Source organism: Mya arenaria, chromosome 12 (genome assembly GCF_026914265.1).
Source record: "Mya arenaria isolate MELC-2E11 chromosome 12, ASM2691426v1".
Taxonomy (NCBI): domain Eukaryota; kingdom Metazoa; phylum Mollusca; class Bivalvia; order Myida; family Myidae; genus Mya; species Mya arenaria.
The window spans coordinates 9,416,314-9,434,698 of record NC_069133.1 but is presented as its reverse complement, the minus strand read 5'-3'; the positions used below and the strand labels follow the sequence as shown (position 1 = coordinate 9,434,698).

General features: G+C 36.0%; 1 protein-coding gene across 2 annotated transcripts; it reads left to right on the top strand.

Annotated features, from left to right (window-relative positions):
* The first annotated feature begins 144 nt into the window (after nt 1-144).
* LOC128212384 (decapping and exoribonuclease protein-like) lies at nt 145-13,521 on the top strand. Of its 2 annotated transcripts, none has more exons than XM_052917822.1 (7): nt 145-525; nt 772-1,001; nt 2,793-2,888; nt 6,954-7,062; nt 10,980-11,109; nt 11,653-11,744; nt 11,997-13,521. In XM_052917822.1, the coding sequence occupies exons 1-7, from the start codon at nt 260-262 to the stop codon at nt 12,097-12,099; spliced, it is 1,026 nt and encodes a 341-aa protein (XP_052773782.1). In that variant the 5' UTR covers nt 145-259; the 3' UTR covers nt 12,100-13,521. The 2 variants fall into 2 exon arrangements, with proteins under 2 accessions (XP_052773782.1, XP_052773780.1); XM_052917820.1 differs by having other exon boundaries at nt 10,980-11,115.
* Nucleotides 13,522-18,385: the final 4,864 nt, after the last annotated feature.

The window sequence follows — 18,385 nt, the reverse complement described above, 5'->3', positions numbered from 1 at the left end:
TTTACTGTGAATAAGACTACCTTAACTTTTTGACCTTGCAATATTTTAAACAAAGCGAATACTGATTTACATTCATCTTGCACTATGCCCGAACCAAAACAAGGAAGGTATCAATTTAGTGAAACGTATAACAAAGTACGAATATAGGATGTCAATTATAAAATAAAAATATATATGAGACTTGTTAATGACAATCTATAGCTATTTTCAGAAAATTTAAGAGATATGGAATTTATCATTTTTATCGTTTAGTTTCAAAATGGCGAGGTTTAACACTGAAATTAGACGATTTGATTACCCAAACTCAGGTTTAAACCAGCCTGAAGAACTTGGGTGCTTCTCATTAGATATTAACAGAGAATTTCACGATGATAACAGCCAGAGGAAATATTTCATTAAACCTTCAAATTATGATGATGTTAGATTTGATCTGACAAAAGGATACGAGGGAATGGTGAAAAGAGATGAATTTAAGGACGAACAGATCGACCATCTTCTGAAATGGATAAATAACCATGAGCTGGGGTGAGTGGTTAAGGTTTTTCAGAAACAGAAACTAATAAAGATATAGGTGAGTGGAACATGATCACACTGATCTCAAGTATACACTTGATTATACAATGGTTGAAATCCTTAATGAAACAAAGTAATGGCAGTTTCAAATATTCCACGTTTTAAATTCCATATCGAAGTATAAAATTGCGTAGTAATATGTTGAATTAGAAGTTTATTTTTAGCATTCACATTTGCTAAGTTTTATATTCGTTTCAGAAATATGCAAACCGACTTTATATGCCGCAGGGGTTTGTTAAATCGTTTAATGCGTACCCCGTATGCGAAAGAAGATGACTGGAAGTTCGCCGTGACCCTCCACAAAGGTACCTACTACCTTTGTGAATGTCCCACTGACCAGAGTCTGGCAACAATAAAACAAATGATGGGAGAAAAGGACGAAGAGATGTGTGGATGGGGCTGCAAGTTTGAGCAGTATCTCACCGCAAGTAGGTCATAGTTTCACCAATAGTTTGGCCGTTTTAGATGGGCATATCATATTAGATCATATTATTTATAGAGGGTTTAAATTTGTTTATTTCAATGTAAGATCTTAATTTATTTCACAAGTGTCATAGAAAGCGAAGCCACGAGTATAAATATAGTTTTTCTATGATCACGAGTGAAATTCAAATACGATCTTACACTGAAATAAGCAAATGTTCAGTTTCTTTTATGCTCATTAACCGAGTTTTATTTATTTTTTTATTACCCCCCTTTAATGAAAAGGGTGTTATTTAGGCCGCTACCCGTGGGGCGCCCCTCACACAAAATTATAGCTGTCAACATTTCTATTTCCGGTTTGTTGAGAATAAGTTCTATTTATTCTTATAGTTTATTATTTGCCCGTTCAATAAGTGAAAAGCTTTTATGAACAGTTATCAATGAAGTTTTATTAGTATATGTATATATTCCCCAAAAAATAACGAAATTACTTTTATTTAAGAGGTTCATGAATACATAACTAAATTACTACTCCGCCATTTTATGAATGAAAATTTGGAAGGTCAAATATGTTCGCAAAACAAATGCGGATATCATTGGATTTTAAATATTTTTCTTAGTTTTAGACTGTTTTTCATTATACATGGATATTCCGTCATCTTTCTGTCAGGGACCAGTCTGTTTTGCTTGAAAACAGGTCTGTTTTCCAGGTTAAGAGTGAATGCCACGCTAGTTAGTTGACAAATTTTGAGGCGTGGGTATATCAGATTATTTGTAAATTGTTGTGTGAATTTCCGGGAAGCTCGTTCTATGTATTACAACGACAAACAGTTCAAAATACATTTGAACGATGATATAAAATTCTATTTATGTTCACACATGTTTTGTTTTGTTTGTTATTTGTTTGGTATAAAATTTTCTGGTTCAAAGTGAAGTGTTATGTTTTGATCAAGGGAAAGTAACGACAAAGGATTTAAAAGTAGTTCAGAAAGTTAATAATTCCACTCCTTATTTTGCAGTGAAAATATCAAATTTATATTTTCTCTGTTGTTATTTCACTAATAAAAACCCATATTTCATCGAAAAGCATGAAAGAAATACTCTTTATTTTCTAAAGTTTTAAGTTATTGCGAAGTCGTTGGGATCTAGAGATAAATTGCGATAACGCGAAAAGCCTATGTTTTCGTAATCGGACTTAATGACAAATCTCAATCCATCCTTTAAGCGGTCTGGGAATATTTGTCCGTCGTAAAAGAGCAGTGTCCATTACCAAATAATCGGAATCGGTAAACGATCAACATAAAAATATATCGAGATATAAGAGTTCGACATAACGAATTCCATTGTACATGTAAACATAATCAGAAGTTTTAGCTCGATTTTTCTTTCCTCTTATCTGAATGTCCGTATTAACATTAATGTTAAACTTGCGTTAGTCTGGCATCTTGACAATGTAGCACACAAAATAAATTAAATATCATTAGCAATTGGAAAAACAATTATCTTCATATAAATGATTGGTTTTCTAAATAGAACATGGGGCTTGTTTTAATAACAATCTAATTCGTGAATTTAAATGATCCAAGTGTCATAGTTTAGCTCTTTTGGTAAATATTTGTGCGTATTGAATTTTTAGCAAGTATTAAAAATGATGACAAGTAGGATACACAACAATCAAGGTTTACTAATTGATGACACTTAATATTATTGAAGTAACGGCTTAGATACTGAAAAGAGCCCTCGACGTTTACGTACCATACACATGTATTCACATACTTACTTTAAACGTTTTGCAGGTTCCGCAGATTCCGATCCAACTCCAGACCTGCAATATAACAACTGTGAAAACTTTTATACAGTTGTGAAAGCCACGATCGGCTCCCACACACTAGGTAATTTTGAACATTTAAATCTTACACGGCTTTCATTCGTGTTGAGTGTGTCATTTCTTGAAATATTGAGCGTATTTGGATGGGTTAAGAAGCTGTTAATAAGTGTATATATTTATCTAGGTACGTTATAACTAAATAACAAGTACCCGTATGTTATCCTGGAAGCACACTCTATATGGAACATTGAAAATACTGTTTCAGTCTGATATTTTGTTTCAGTCTATGTAATACACATACTTATTTTGTTATTTTGTGAATTCAGTTCAATGCCTGCAATCAGAAGTAAAAAAACAACAACAATAACATGAATTTTCAGAGATTAAATATGTTTTGCTGGACTAGAACATGGATTCTGTGTCCCTGCCAATTTCTGTTTTAAAATGAGTCGTCTGTGTTCCCACGAGTACGCAAAATCACCAAACCGGATGAATAATTATCTGAGACGGAGACCTTGAAATGTATATAAAACTTATAGAGCTGCACCATTTAATGCTGGAGATGACATGTGAGTTTGGTTCAGTTGAACTACCCCAAAAGATGGCGTTTGTGGCAAGACCCCTTAACATTACAGACGCTCAGGAGTTTAGATGACAGACAGTGAAAATGGAAAATGAGTTAAAGATAGCTTGGGGTGAACTTGTGTATATCGGACTCATCGAAATAGCTTTTTAATAAAATGAAGGGACGCGTTTACTTCTAGTTACGTTATAAAGCTAAATACCAAGTACTCTTATGAATGGTCCAGAATGCACTCGTTTTATTGAAGATTGAAAAAGCTACTTCAGACTGATAATTTGTCTAAGTAATGCACATAGTTTATAGTTGTTATTCAGTAAAATCAGTTTATTATCTACAATTGCAAAGAAAATAAATCATGAGTATCTAAGTGATTAGATATGCGTGAATGGATATTATAAGGAGAAACTCGAAATACATATTAAATGTATATCTAAGTTTATAATATGAATAAATCGATTTCGAACAAAGAACTCCATTCAAAACATCCTAAAGATAACTGGTACCACTTGAACAAGGTTAGCAACGTATCTAAACATAAGTCACCCCCTACAGACAAATTTTATCATTATTTCAAAATATCAATGACGTCGTTGACGCGAATGATCATATATCAGATAATAACCACCCTGGCTTCTCTAGCACCGAAACCGATATGTTAAATAGGCCAATAGAACATGACGAAGTTCGCAAAATGATACTGAAAAGTAAGAATGGTAAAACATCGTCGCAGTTTGATAATATTATCAATGAATACTTTAAAGCCTCGCGCGCCAATATGGTCCCAACCTTCTGTACACTTTATAATATAAACCTTTACACTGGTATTCTCCCGGATATATGGCCAATAGGGACAATAAAGCCAATATTTAAAAACAAGGGTTCCCCTAGCGACCCCCAAAATTATAGACCGATTACAATTCTTAGTTGTTTAGGCAAATTATTCACGTCTATCCTTAATGAACGTATCAACACATTCCTCTATCATTATAACTTATTAAACGAGAACCAAGTCGGATTTCGCGCAAATTATTTAACCTGCGATCATATTTTTATATTGCATTTCCTTATAAGTAAACTAAGGGCCCAGAAAAAGAAACTGTTTTGCTCATTTATTGATTTTTCGGCCGCATTTGACCCTGTCCGGCGAGCTGGTTTGTGGCATAAGCTAATACAAACGGGCTTACAGGGTAAAATTCTCACAGTCATAAAAACATGTACAATGATATAAAATCGTGCGTTTACATCAATGGGCATCTGTCTCCTATGTTCCCAAGCTTTTGTGGAGTTCGTCAGGGAGAAAACCTTTCCCGATTTTATTTTCTATTTACGTAAACGATTTAGACGAATTCCTTAAATGAACATGTTCTAGTGTTTCTATAGAAGTAGATGCAAATGAGACAATTATGTACCTTCAGTTACTTATTCTCTTGTATGCTGATGACACTGTACTCTTTGCAGACAAAAAAACGTGATTTTCAAAAAAAAGTATTAACTGTTTCCAAGACTACTGTTTGCAATGGAAACCAAATATTAACCTCTCAAAGACTAAAATAATTGTCTTTGGTGCCAGAAATCTGAAGAAATTTAACTTTAGCATTGCTAACCAAGCGCTAGAGATAGTTAAGGAATACAAAAATCTTGGTGTATAGTTTTCGTCCACCGGTAGCTTTTTATACTGCCGTAAATATTTATTAAGCCAGGCAAACAAAGCAATGTATGCTCTATTTCTTAGAATTAATAACCTAGAATTGCCTTTGGACATACAACTGAAGCTTTTTGATCTACCATTGTCCCGATTCGAACGTACGGAGGTGAAGTATGGGGTTTTGAAAACCTCGATCTGTTGGAGCAACTTCACTGTGATTATTTTTCGGCGGATTACATATACTAGAAAGAGTACTCCACGTTACATGCTCTACTCGGAACTTGGTAGATACCCCCTTAACATCATAATTAAAACCAGAATGATAAGTTTCTGGAGTTAACTCGTTTCATCCCATGACTCGAAAATAAGTTTCTTGATATATAAAGACATTTTACATAGTAATAACTCAGTCTGGGCCAGTTACATCAAGCCAATACTTGATTCACCGGGTTATTCATACGTTTGGCTTAATCAAACAAGAGTACCTGTAAAACATGTAAGTAAACGTGTTTTGGACGATTCAATCTTTCGTCTAAGGGTTAAATGTATTCTACGTTTAAATCCGATATTAAATTTGTGGAGTACAAAGTGTAAGGTTATCAAATACATGAAACGCAGGGAATGGCATTTTTTCATCTGAAAATGTTGCCTGTTTACATATAAATGTAGAGGAAAATGAATTATTAGTATATAACTTGTTTTTATAATTTCATGTATTATCTACATAAACACATGCGATAGGTGTCATGAGTTAAGTCATTTAGGTGTACATCAAGACGAATGTCCATCGCTGTTATTATTGTCTATGTACAATTACGATTAAGAGGAAGTATTATATCTCAAATGAGCCAAAGAGGTCAACACTGATTTTTTTTCTACTCTTATATGCAGACGATATGGCAAGCTTTTTTTATAATTCAGCAGCATAATTGCAAGCGAATCTTAATATATTAGAAGAACACTTAAGGTTAAAAACAAACAAACAAAGATTCTGTTGTTTTGGAAAGTTCTAGATTACCTTTAATTATTCAAGATTCAATCAGCGATAAACATTGGAAGAAGTCAATACATTTACAATTAAGGTATCGTTTTCAGCTCAGGATCACTTACGCATGCTACCAAACTCTGTCAGGTCAAGCGCATAAGCGCAATTAATGATTGATTACATTTACTTATATAACACCTTAACATAAACTGGATTTTCTTGACAAACTCATAAGACCTATTTTGGCATTTAGATCAGAAGTTTGTTTATGTACATAATTTCAAGTTTGCTTTAAGCAAAATGAGATTATTGTCGCATAAAACATTAGCTAAACATAGAAGATTGTAGGTGTAAAGTATTGGAACAACGGATTTTCCCGCACCGCAATATCCTATAAGACGATTTTTTTTCTTTTTATAGAATGAAGCCTATATACATAATATTAGATCTAATTATATTCTACGCGTTTATCGTACTCCTCCAAATATATTTATATACAAAACAAGGAACCATTGGAATGAAAAATTGTTGGTTTGTAGAAGACTCTTTTTTATTTTCGTGCATAAATATTCTTAAAAAGTTACACAATGATTTCACGTAAATTTTATTCTGAAAAAAGTGTTTAATAAGTCGCTTTTATATATGTTTATGAAAATATTTGCAACTTGTAATGAACTTATATAACCGCAAAGCAAATATTTGATAATGACAACTGATTATTGGCTATCACAGTCTACTTAACTGGTGCATTTATGTGTGGTGTTTGGTGTGGAATTAAACTTGTTTTCTGTTTATATTAACAGTGTGAGTATAATGCTCCTTTACATTATAACGGGTTGTTTTGTTTTCGATTATAAGCTTTTAATTCTGAAATAAATGGCATATTTTTATCAAGGAAATAAATATTTCGTTCCAGTGTACTCTGGTGAGGTTGATGCTGTAAGTACGGATGGAAATTTTGGGGAACATTATGTTGAGTTCAAAACCATGAAACATTCCGCGTTGCAGAGACCAGGTTTCAAAAGGTATTTAAGGCTAAACTGGCTTTTGTTAACTGCTCGAACAATGATATCTTTGTCTTATATTCTAAACTTCTGAGTATGGAATAAAAGAGGAGGCCTTCGGGAGAACAAACAACCCTCTTTGTCTGACACTTTCAGTCATGGTTTGATTAGAACGTTTCAATGACAGCATGGACAATGCCCCCAGCAACGGCTAATGCGAGTTTCTGCTGTCAAGTATTGACCAGCCCTCAAATCAGTTATTGGAACTTTTCGTGATCAATTTCTGGAGCATTTCCGGTTAATCCATTTGATAAGGAAACCTTGTGTTATAATGTCTACAAAATATAGTCCTATAATTGATCAGATGATTGTTTGTTTGACAATTGGCGACTGGTCAATAATTTATTAATAGCTAGTGTTTATTTTTGCTTTCTGTACGGTAAGGTCGGTAAGTTGGGCGCATGTCGGTGACTTATTATCGTTAAGAAGGCAAAACATATATGCTTAGTTTTTTAGTGTTCTGAGCGATATACCCATCGAAAGCCTCTATACCGACCAGTGCAAATACGTGAGCTTCTTAAATACTCCCTTAATAAAATAAGTTGATGACTAAATTGAAATTTAGCCGTTATTTCGTAACAAAATGGAAAGTTGGCGGTAGTAATCTTCCTTATAGATGTTCAGTTTTCAGAACTATTTAAAATGATTATTAGACATATGCCCGGCTATCCCATTTGCAGAGTAATGAGCCTGAACACTAAAATGTTGAAAGAGCCCGAAGGATCTAAAAAATAACAATATTACAGTGGACGAAGAACGGGATGAAATTCAATGGCCACCACGCAGCATATTGCGCTAGCTGTATTGAAAACAGGATATGTTCTGGATAAAGTATTCGATCACATACGTTATATAAAATAAGCAGTTTCTATTTCTTTGTTTGTTAATATTCAATTGGTTTCAATTGCACTTCAAAATATCTCGTTGTCGTTCGTTCTCGATGTTGGAGAGCAGAATACCTGACATACACAATGTACCTTATTTTCGAGTATATGGTGTTGTGTGTCTCGTCTTTACTGTGTTCAGCTTTGATCGAGCCTTTTTAAGAAGTCATTTGCAATCTCTAACCTAGTTTCTATCGTAATTCATACTAGTACAAGCTTCTTAAGTAATGGACACAGAGTGTTGTTGTGAGTTCGCCTCTGTAGTTTTAATATAAGCTCCTGAAGTGGTGGACACAGATTATTAGTGTGTGTTCGCCTCTCTTGTTTCAGTTCAAGCTCCTGAAATGGTAAACACAGATTATTAGTGTGAGTTCGCCTCTGTTGTTTCAGTTCAAGCTTCTGAACTGGTGGACACGGACCTTAAGTGTGAGTTCGCCTTTGTAGTTTCAGTTCAAGCTCCTGAAGTGGTGGACATATATCGTTGGTGTGAGTTCGCCTCTGTAGTTTCAGTTCAAGCTCCTCAAGTGGTGGACACTGATTAGTATTGTGAGTTTGCCTGTAGTTCCAGTACAAGCTCCTATAGTGGTGGACACGGTTTATTATTGTGAGTTCGCCTTTTTAGTTTCAAGCTCCTGCAGTGGTGGACACAAATAATTAGTGAAAGTTCGCCTCTATAGTTTTAGTTCAAGCTCCTGAAGTGGTGGACACATATTATAAGTGTGAGTTCGCCTTTATAGTTTCAGTTCAAGCTCCTGAAGTGGTAGACACTGATTATTAATGTGAGATATTCTCTGTAGTTTCAGTTGAAGCCCCTGAAGTGGTGGATACAGATTATTAATGTAAGTTCGCATCTGTAGTTTCAATTATAATATTTACAGGTACAAGCACCTGAAGTGGTGAACACGACGTGCTCTCCGTCTAAGTCTGTAGTTTCCATTGTATCATTTACCGGTACACGCACCTGAAGTGGTGGACATGGTGGACAGAGTTTGTTCTTGTGAGTCCGTCTCAGTCTGTAGTTTGCATTGTATTATTTACCGGTACACGCACCTGAAGTGGTGGACATGGTGGACAGAGTTTGTTCTTGTGAGTCCGTCTAAGTCTGTAGTTTGCATTGTATTATTTAAAGGTACACGCACCTGAAGTGGTGGACATGGTGGACAGAGTTTGTTCTTGTGAGTCCGTCTAAGTCTGTAGTTTGCATTGTATCATTTACCGGTACATGCACCTGAAGTGGTGGACATGGTGGACAGAGTTTGTTCTTGTGAGTCCGTCTAAGTCTGTAGTTTGCATTGTATTATTTACCGGTACACGCACCTGAAGTGGTGGACATGGTGGACAGAGTGTGTTCTTGTGAGTCCGTCTAAGTCTGTAGTTTGCATTGTATTATTTACCGGTACACGCACCTGAAGTGATGGACATGGTGGACAGAGTGTGTTCTTGTGAGTCCGTCTAAGTCTGTAGTTTGCATTGTATTATTTACCGGTACACGCACCTGAAGTGGTGGACATGGTGGACAGAGTTTGTTTTTGTGAGTCCGTCTAAGTCTGTAGTTTGCATTGTATTATTTACCGGTACACGCACCTGAAGTGGTGGACATGGTGGACAGAGTTTGTTCTTGTGAGTCCGTCTAAGTCTGTAGTTTGCATTGTTTTATTTACAGGTACAAGCTCATGAAGTGGTGGACATGGTGGACAGAGTGTGTTCTTGTGAGTCCGTCTAAGTCTGTAGTTTGCATTGTATTATTTACCGGTACACGCACCTGAAGTGGTGGACATGGTGGACAGAGTTTGTTCTTGTGAGTCCGTCTCAGTCTGTAGTTTCCATTGTTTTATTTACAGGTACAAGCTCCTGAAGTGGTGGACATGGTGGACAGAGTGTGTTCTTGTGAGTCCGTCTAAGTCTGTAGTTTGCATTGTATTATTTACAGGTACACGCACCTGAAGTGATGGACATGGTGGACAGAGTGTGTTGTTGTGAGTCCGTCTAAGTCTGTAGTTTGCATTGTATTATTTACCGGTACACGCACCTGAAGTGGTGGACATGGTGGACAGAGTGTGTTGTTGTGAGTCCGTCTAAGTCTATAGTTTGCATTGTATTATTTACAGGTACAAGCTCATGAAGTGGTGGACATGGTGGACAGAGTTTGTTCTTGTGAGTCCGTCTAAGTCTGTAGTTTGCATTGTTTTATTTACAGGTACAAGCTCATGAAGTGGTGGACATGGTGGACAGAGTTTGTTCTTGTGAGTCCGTCTCAGTCTGTAGTTTCCATTGTTTTGTTTACAGGTACAAGCTCATGAAGTGGTGGACATGGTGGACAGAGTGTGTTCTTGTGAGTCCGTCTAAGTCTGTAGTTTGCATTGTATTATTTACTGGTACACGCACCTGAAGTGGTGGACATGGTGGACAGAGTGTGTTCTTGTGAGTCCGTCTTAGTCTGTAGTTTCCATTGTTTTATTTACAGGTACAAGCTCATGAAGTGGTGGACATGGTGGACAGAGTGTGTTCTTGTGAGTCCGTCTAAGTCTTTAGTTTGCATTGTATTATTTGCAGGTACACGCACCTGAAGTGATGGACATGGTGGACAGAGTGTGTTCTTGTGAGTCCGTCTAAGTCTGTAGTTTGCATTGTATTATTTACCGGTACACGCACCTGAAGTGGTGGACATGGTGGACAGAGTTTGTTCTTGTGAGTCCGTCTAAGTCTATAGTTTGCATTGTATTATTTACAGGTACACGCACCTGAAGTGATGGACATGGTGGACAGAGTTTGTTCTTGTGAGTCCGTCTAAGTCTGTAGTTTGCATTGTATTATTTACAGGTACACGCACCTGAAGTGATAGACATGGTGGACAGAGTTTGTTCTTGTGAGTCCGTCTAAGTCTGTAGTTTGCATTGTATTATTTACCGGTACACGCAACTGAAGTGGTGGACATGGTGGACAGAGTGTGTTCTTGTGAGTCCGTCTCTGTAGCTTTCATTTCATTATTTACAGGTACAAGCTCCGAAATTGGTGGGCACAAAGTGTTCTTGTTGGCGTTCCCGAGATCGTTGTTGGGCTCCGTGATGATGCTGGCATTGTTACCAAGCTACAAACATACAAAACTCAAGATTTACCAATGATGGTCGGAGTAATAGCATAATGATTTATTAAATAAATGCATTTAAATATATATATTTAACAAATGTTGATTTGAATTACATACGAAATGTGCATGATCTTCGTTCGCTTTTATTAATTTTGAATTAAGTTTAGTGTATTATAAAGGGACTCATTCTTATTTGATGTTGGATATAGTTTAGTTTAAACTTATTTATGTTACAAAGATTGTGAAACAAGCCATGGCAACATATATTAATTGCACTCGTTGGCACGACAAGGGAGTGTCCATGTAGTTTCATCCTTCCCATACTGAATGTACTTTGACACGGAGGTATGGGGCCTTGTCTGAATTAAACAGGAATAAATGAACAGAAATTTTGAAAAATCTTCGACTGTCAATGGCAAACACAAAACTCACCGAATCATTTACAACAAGGGCAAAGTGATCGAACGAAGCATGTTTTACGTCATGTATGTTTAGTTGTAAACGATAAAGCGTAAGACGTATCAATAGATGATTTTATTTGCTGGGAATTTAGTTTATAGGCTAAATTGTTTTTTTCAGAACAATGTTCCATGGAAGCCCAATGTTTGCTTCAACTTCCTTGACCAACTCCTTGCCTTCATCAAATCTAATGTGACGATAGATGATCCAAGGTTTGTCATATAAAATAACTTGCATTGAAGCTATTTTCTATATAGCATATTGAAACTTCGCAACTTGATTATAATAAGCCTATTATTGATTAAGCAAAAACACAGATTTTAATAAAAACTGTAATCTTTATTTTGGAAACAGTCAACAACCAAATGGATACAGGTTTAACTTTCTCAAAACTAGTTAAAAACATGGATATCCAGCACAATGAAATGATATCAAATACTATTACTTCCTGTTTTGTAATCCAGGCTCGTTCACCTGCTGGAGTTTTCAGGCGGGGATGCGACTTGTACCCGGCTTACAAGGGACTCCGAATATACTTTCCTGCATGAATGGTATACTCACAATTAGCCTGGAGTATGTAGATGCTTGACTCTGATCAAGATCAAACCGGTTCGATGCAACGTCATTGACTTGATTAGGGCAGCTGAATGATTGAGACATCTAACCCTATGTTATAGACATAATAAAAAATGTGCTTAGACAATTTAAGCATTATTTAACCAAAACGGTCCCCCGTTCCGATGCAGCACTTACTTACAATATTTTTTTATCGCAGTTGAAAGCTCAAATACTCTACGACATTAAGTTCTTAATGTTTGGTAACTTCCCCCTCTATCCTCCTTTATGTGGTCCCTCTCATAGAAGCTTACAAATCATGGTCCAAAGTGTCCCAGTCATTTAATTCCTCCTGCTTCTTTGCATCAATGCTCTTAGTGGTTATGTCTGGTTATTGTTATTCGTTATTAATTCTCAAATTTCTCTATGGACTGATTTGCCCCAACATAACTGTCACCCTTTTGTCAGTAAACCACAAGTGTGTATACATGACAGGCTTATATATCTGCTGTGAAACCCTGTCATCACAGTAAAAACATTGGTTGTTGGTATCAGATGTTGATGTATACTATAAGTAAACCGCTGATCAAGTATACACAGTGCTAAAGCTGCCGTACCTCATCCCTAACACAACATGGATCTCATGACTGTGTATTAGACGCTAGTAAAGAGGGAGAGACTACTCCTCGGTCCAAATTTACTAAGAGTTGGGTATTTGTTGACAGCCATAATGAGTGTCCGTCAGAAAAAAATAACATTGTCCCAGTCATATTATCTGCGCTAGATACGTTAGTCTTATCTTCTCTGTTTCACGATGGGCAATGTAAATGGAGCTCCTTTCTCCGTTTTATGTTATATTGCATATGCTCCTTCTACTTTGAAAAGTTACTAAACTTTAAAAAAGTTGTATTTGCTTGCATGTATTCAATCATTCATTTATATATCACCAACAAATATATTTTAGTTGCTCTCATTTGGATACCTAGTGCTGAATATTGTCTGCTTCAGTGAAAATCATAGGGATGTTACTCTAATATTGAAGAATTATCACACCTTGCATCAAATGATTATCAATTATGCTTGAATACTTTATAGAAGTGTTGACTGAAGTTGATTTGTTGTCAAACTGTATGCTTCCCTTTATTTTTACCAGCGTATTTTGAATAGTATCAAACAGACTTAATGATCACTTCCATTAGGGACGCAAAATTTCAACTAAGTATGCGATTGGTAAACGCGCCTACCGGGAAACATTAGACATTCCGCGGCTAAACTTCAGACACTATTTTTTACGTAAAACACGCCAAATTGTGTTATGTGTGTTTGAAATTTTAGGCTTCTATTTTGCAATAGTATGTTTTTATAGTTTTGTGTATATAATTACGTATGCTTCTGTTGTGATTTGTTATATTCTTCGTTCTAATAAATAAATAAAGCAAATCATAGCTGTTTAAATTATTAAATATTTGTGTGATTATTTTTGTAATTGTTTATATTTAAGTATTGAAACACAAGCATTTAATTAATAATGTACTATAACGCTGTGCCTAATGAATCTTAAGTAGTATGCCGACAACAATAGGTGAATATTAATTATCAGCATCATTCTTATGATTGTTACAGAACATATGCTCAGTTCTAAAACATAAAATCGGTTGTATATCATGAATCAGGGCTAATTGCAAAGGAAACAAACAACATATGAATAGTCTAAATATCAACTAATACAATAGTTTCGACTTCATTCGCAATGCAAGAGGCCACGCAAACACCAAATCAGGCAGGAACTTGGACCATTAGAGAGATGGACTGTTTATGGACGAGTTCGTTTACAATTGGAGAGAGAAGTCGGACAACCGTCTCTTGAGTCCATTGCTCAGTTTTGTCAGAGGTCTGTAAATGAACAAGGAATAGAATTGATAGATGATGTGAGATAGCCCCGTTCGTCGCTTAAGTGATTAATAAGTACTTGTTTTGAACTTATTCATATTCAACTATAAACGCAATATATATATACAACTAATTGATATTGGAGACAAGTCAGCAGAACCAAGAACTTTCTCCCCACATTAAAATCCAATTAACATGTTGTAATGGTTTGGGAAACAATCGAGCATTATTTGTTTTCCATGATTTTATTATCAAAACGTATTGAAATACGAAATTTTTCGTGGAAGAAAATGCCATAATTTTCCGTCTGACCACTTTCTTGACAGAAAAATATCATTTGTGTGTATACATGCCATTTTGATTTACAAGCATGATTGAGGATGTCCTTTATGTAAAAATGTTTGCAGTAGCCATTTTGCTCCATATGTTTATTTGCTTGACGTAACGACGATATTTCATTTCGTGCTTATCATCTAAAAACACAGAAATCGTGATAAATAACCTGGCATGAAGTTTTTCCTCCACAATATTTTTTGATACTTTTTATTGAACATCAACAACATTTCTGACCATTACCTTTAAATTATTTGGGGGCTGGGCTATTTTATTAATTTAAATTCATATGAACTTTTTCTGGTAAATATTAATATATCAATAAGACAATTATAATGACATACCACTGTTTCAATGATATGTTAAGATCCGTCATTATTATACTTCATCTTGTGTGCGATGGATAGGCAAAACACAAACATTTTTATGAGTATAAATTGTTCAGATATTTTGAGGATTCTGACCTTAGAACATAACAGAAAACATCTCTTCCAGATGTATCAAGCGATTTTTCGATTTGGTATCCAATTTAAAAAAGAGGATTTTTTTCTCAGGGATTAAATCCTAATTTGACACGCTAGTAAATCAATTACTATATTCTACAAACATATATCTTCCGCTGCAAATATCTAACTGACAAAACATCATCCAGCTTTTGGCCACTGTATTCCGTCCCACAACCCGGTGATGTGCCATCATTTATCAAGCACTTCATGGTGTTTAAATTCAGTGTTGTAAAGTATTTAATTCAGGATATCAGCATTGGTGCCAAATGCATACATCAAAAAGTAAGAGGTCGGATGTGTGATTTCCATAGTTATTGACGCCAGCTTTGCTGCTCAATGCATACATGAATAAGTCACAGGTCGGTGTTGTTAAGTATAAAGTATGGCAACCAACTTTGCTGCTCGATGCTTACACCAAGAAGTCACAGGTCGGTGTTGTAAAGTATAAAAGTATGGCAACCAACTTTGCTGCTCAATGCTTACACCAAGAAGTCACAGGTCGGTGTTGTAAAGTATAAAAGTATGGCAACCAACTTTGCTGTGCAATGCTCACACCAAGAAGTCACAGGTCGGTGTTGTAAAGAATAAAAGTATGGTAACCAACTTCGCTGCTTAATGCAAACACCAAGGCGTCCCAGGTCGGTGTTGTAAAGTATAAAAGCATGGCAACCAACTTCGCTGCTCAATGCATACACCAAAATTTAACAGGTCGGTGTTGTAAAGAACATGTGTTTGGCAACCAGCATTGCTGCCCAGTATCAACATCAAGCAAGAATGAGTCAGAACTCTTTAATTTTCTTGAATATAGTATCAGGTTCTAATGGTGTCCATCAGCGTATGTCGCCGAAGTAGATTTGGTTACGAAGAATAAGACTGAGAGCAAAATCAGTTCTATGGTTGTCGTTTTCGACTTGTCTTGTATAGGTGTTCTTCACAGTAGTGAGACGAATTTGGTGGTAAAGAACCGTAGTTGATTCGAAATATATAATGCTGGCAAAACTATAAAGATGATGTTAAAATAATTTGATGCATTTTCAAGATATTCCAATTATTCTGGTATGTTAATGCGGCATTATTCTCCAAGTTCCGAACTATTGTCAACGTAATATCTTCTTGTCATTCTGTAAGTGTGAAGCGATTGTGACAGTTCTGGTGTCTTGTCTTAACCTCAACGAACTCTTCTGCCCGATTAGGACCTCCCGTGTCATTATAACTCATATATTTTAAAGTTTAAAACCGTAGTGTACGTAGATGAATCGGTGGTAGAGTTTTACCATACAGATATAATTAACAAGATGGAATACAACCAAGGTTCTATAATATGGTTGAAGTGAAATGATATGCATTGATACAAATTTCGGTCCGGTCTAATAGTTAAATTACCTATTTATCAATAAAATCAATGATAATTTGGATAATTGTACGAATAAGTCGGTAAACGAAGCATTTATCACTTTACTGATATTCTGCGCCTTGTAGCTGAACATTTAATTTTAAAACAAATATTGCCTTTAGTAACACTTCTATTTACGAGACTGGAAACTTTCCCACTAGTCCACTTCTCTGTTTGGTTGTGCTTGACCTTTGGGACCCAAGCCTTAGACATTTTTGGTGAAAGCCGAACTTATTTGCTTCTGGACATCTCTCACCCTTTAACGGTCTCTTGGATGAAAGGCGGATACCTATACAATTAGACTACTTTTATCCTGTTCGGGTATGAACCCTCAACCTTTGTTGCGAAAGGCGGACGCATATACTACAAGACTACTCTATCCTGTTCTGGTTCGAACCTACGACCATTTTGTGAAAGGCGCTCACCTATATCACAAAACTAGTTTTATCTTGCTTGGGCTCGAAGCTACGACCTTTGTGTGAAAGGCGGTCACCTACACACTAGACTACTTATTTCCTGTCCGGGCTCGAACCTACTACCTGTTTGTGAAAAGCGGACACCTCTGTCACTAGATTACTTGTATCCTGTTCGGGTTCGAACCTACGACCTTTTTGTGGTCGCGCAAAAATGTAGGCTCAAGAACTCGCCCTAATTGTTGTTATACATGTTGTAACCGATACATATACGGGTCATTTTAACTAGGATATGAACATAAAGTTGACATGGTCGATACAGCAAAAGCTTTTGTTGAGAATTAACAATGAAAACATACATTTCTTCGGGAACGCCCTCAGTGAACCATATAAACAAATACGTGAATTATTTTGGTATACTTTGAAAGGGTCTACTGGACAGCATTGCAAATATCACATTACAAAGGAAATGCTTTTTTGCTTTAAAATGTTCATCTTACTCTTGTCGTTGAAATAGAGAACATACATAAGAATTATGATACAGTCGAAACCCGTTGGCTCGAATTCGCTTGGCTCGAATTCCTCTTTAGCTCGAACGAGATGTAAAGGACTGATTTCTTTACACTGAAGCTAAACGTTTCAGCTTGGCTCGAATTTTTCAAGGCTCGAGGTATTTCGCAGGTCCCTGAGACTTCGAGCGAACGGGGTTTAAATGTTAATTTATGATGTAGTTTTTATATCAATAAGTTATCAGCAAGCTAAACCCTTGAAAATGAAACCAAAACGACATGGGGTCACCAGGCCTTCTTGTTTAAGCCTTCTATAAGTGCCCCCCCCCCCCCAAAAAAAAAACAACAACAAAAAACGTGTATTTGTACACAACCTCTGATCTTAATCTTATTGCCTAATTGTCTTATCAGATCTCCAATCTGAGTATCCTACTGAGAAGAATGGGATGTTTTATTATAAATATTGACCTTAAATGGCCCTGAGCTAATTAAGGAATACATGTAGGAAATTTGTCCCTACTATGATACCAGTGCCATAAGCAGGAGATGCACAGCAGGCTACAATTTCTCTGAAGTCCCTTATAATAGGATTAAGCTAATCGCATTATTTTTCTTTGTCTTTTATTCAAATAACATCAACTCAAATAAGAATTATTAGACTTTAAATAGGAATTACTGTTATGGATATCACAATGAACCATATTTTATTCACTAAAAATACTTTCAAGTAAGTGTTATGTCTAATTGAAATAAGCGACTTAAGCCTAATAAGCTTAAGAAGTTTCGAGAAATGGGGGCCAGGGAATTATTATGCCAAACATTCCTTAAACTAGGCCTTTACAATGAGCTAATACCGGCGTATGATTAACACCTGAGCATTGCGTTGAACATTGTTTTCTCCCGCATATGGTATCGTCCTTGGGATTTTTGAAACTTGTGAAACTGTTGTTTTTTATAACAAAAACTGTTACCGAAGGCTTGATGCATGACTGTTGTTATATTACTAAATTGAGTTACAACCGCTCTGTACTAAGCCCAATATTAATCTCAATAAATCGTATATTTACTAATCATTCAGTAAGAAAATGGCGAGGTTAAACACAGATGAATACAGGAACGAACAGCTCGACCATCTTCTGAATGGATTCTCAAACATGAGCAGGGGTGAGTTGTTAAGGCTTTTCAGAAAACAGAAACTCATAAAGATATAGGTAGGTGGAACACGATAAACTTGTTTTTAAGAACAATGCATGG

What these genes read in the sequence shown, in the direction of transcription:
- LOC128212384 (XM_052917820.1), top strand. Translation starts at nt 260, where the DNA reads ATGGCGAGGTTTAACACTGAAATTAGACGATTTGATTACCCAAACTCA. An exon ending in ATAAATAACCATGAGCTGGG is followed by an intron (nt 526 to 771) that starts GTGAGTGGTTAA and finishes TATTCGTTTCAG; the next exon opens with AAATATGCAAACCGACTTTA. An exon ending in CAGAGACCAGGTTTCAAAAG is followed by an intron (nt 7,063 to 10,979) that starts GTATTTAAGGCT and finishes CATTATTTACAG; the next exon opens with GTACAAGCTCCGAAATTGGT.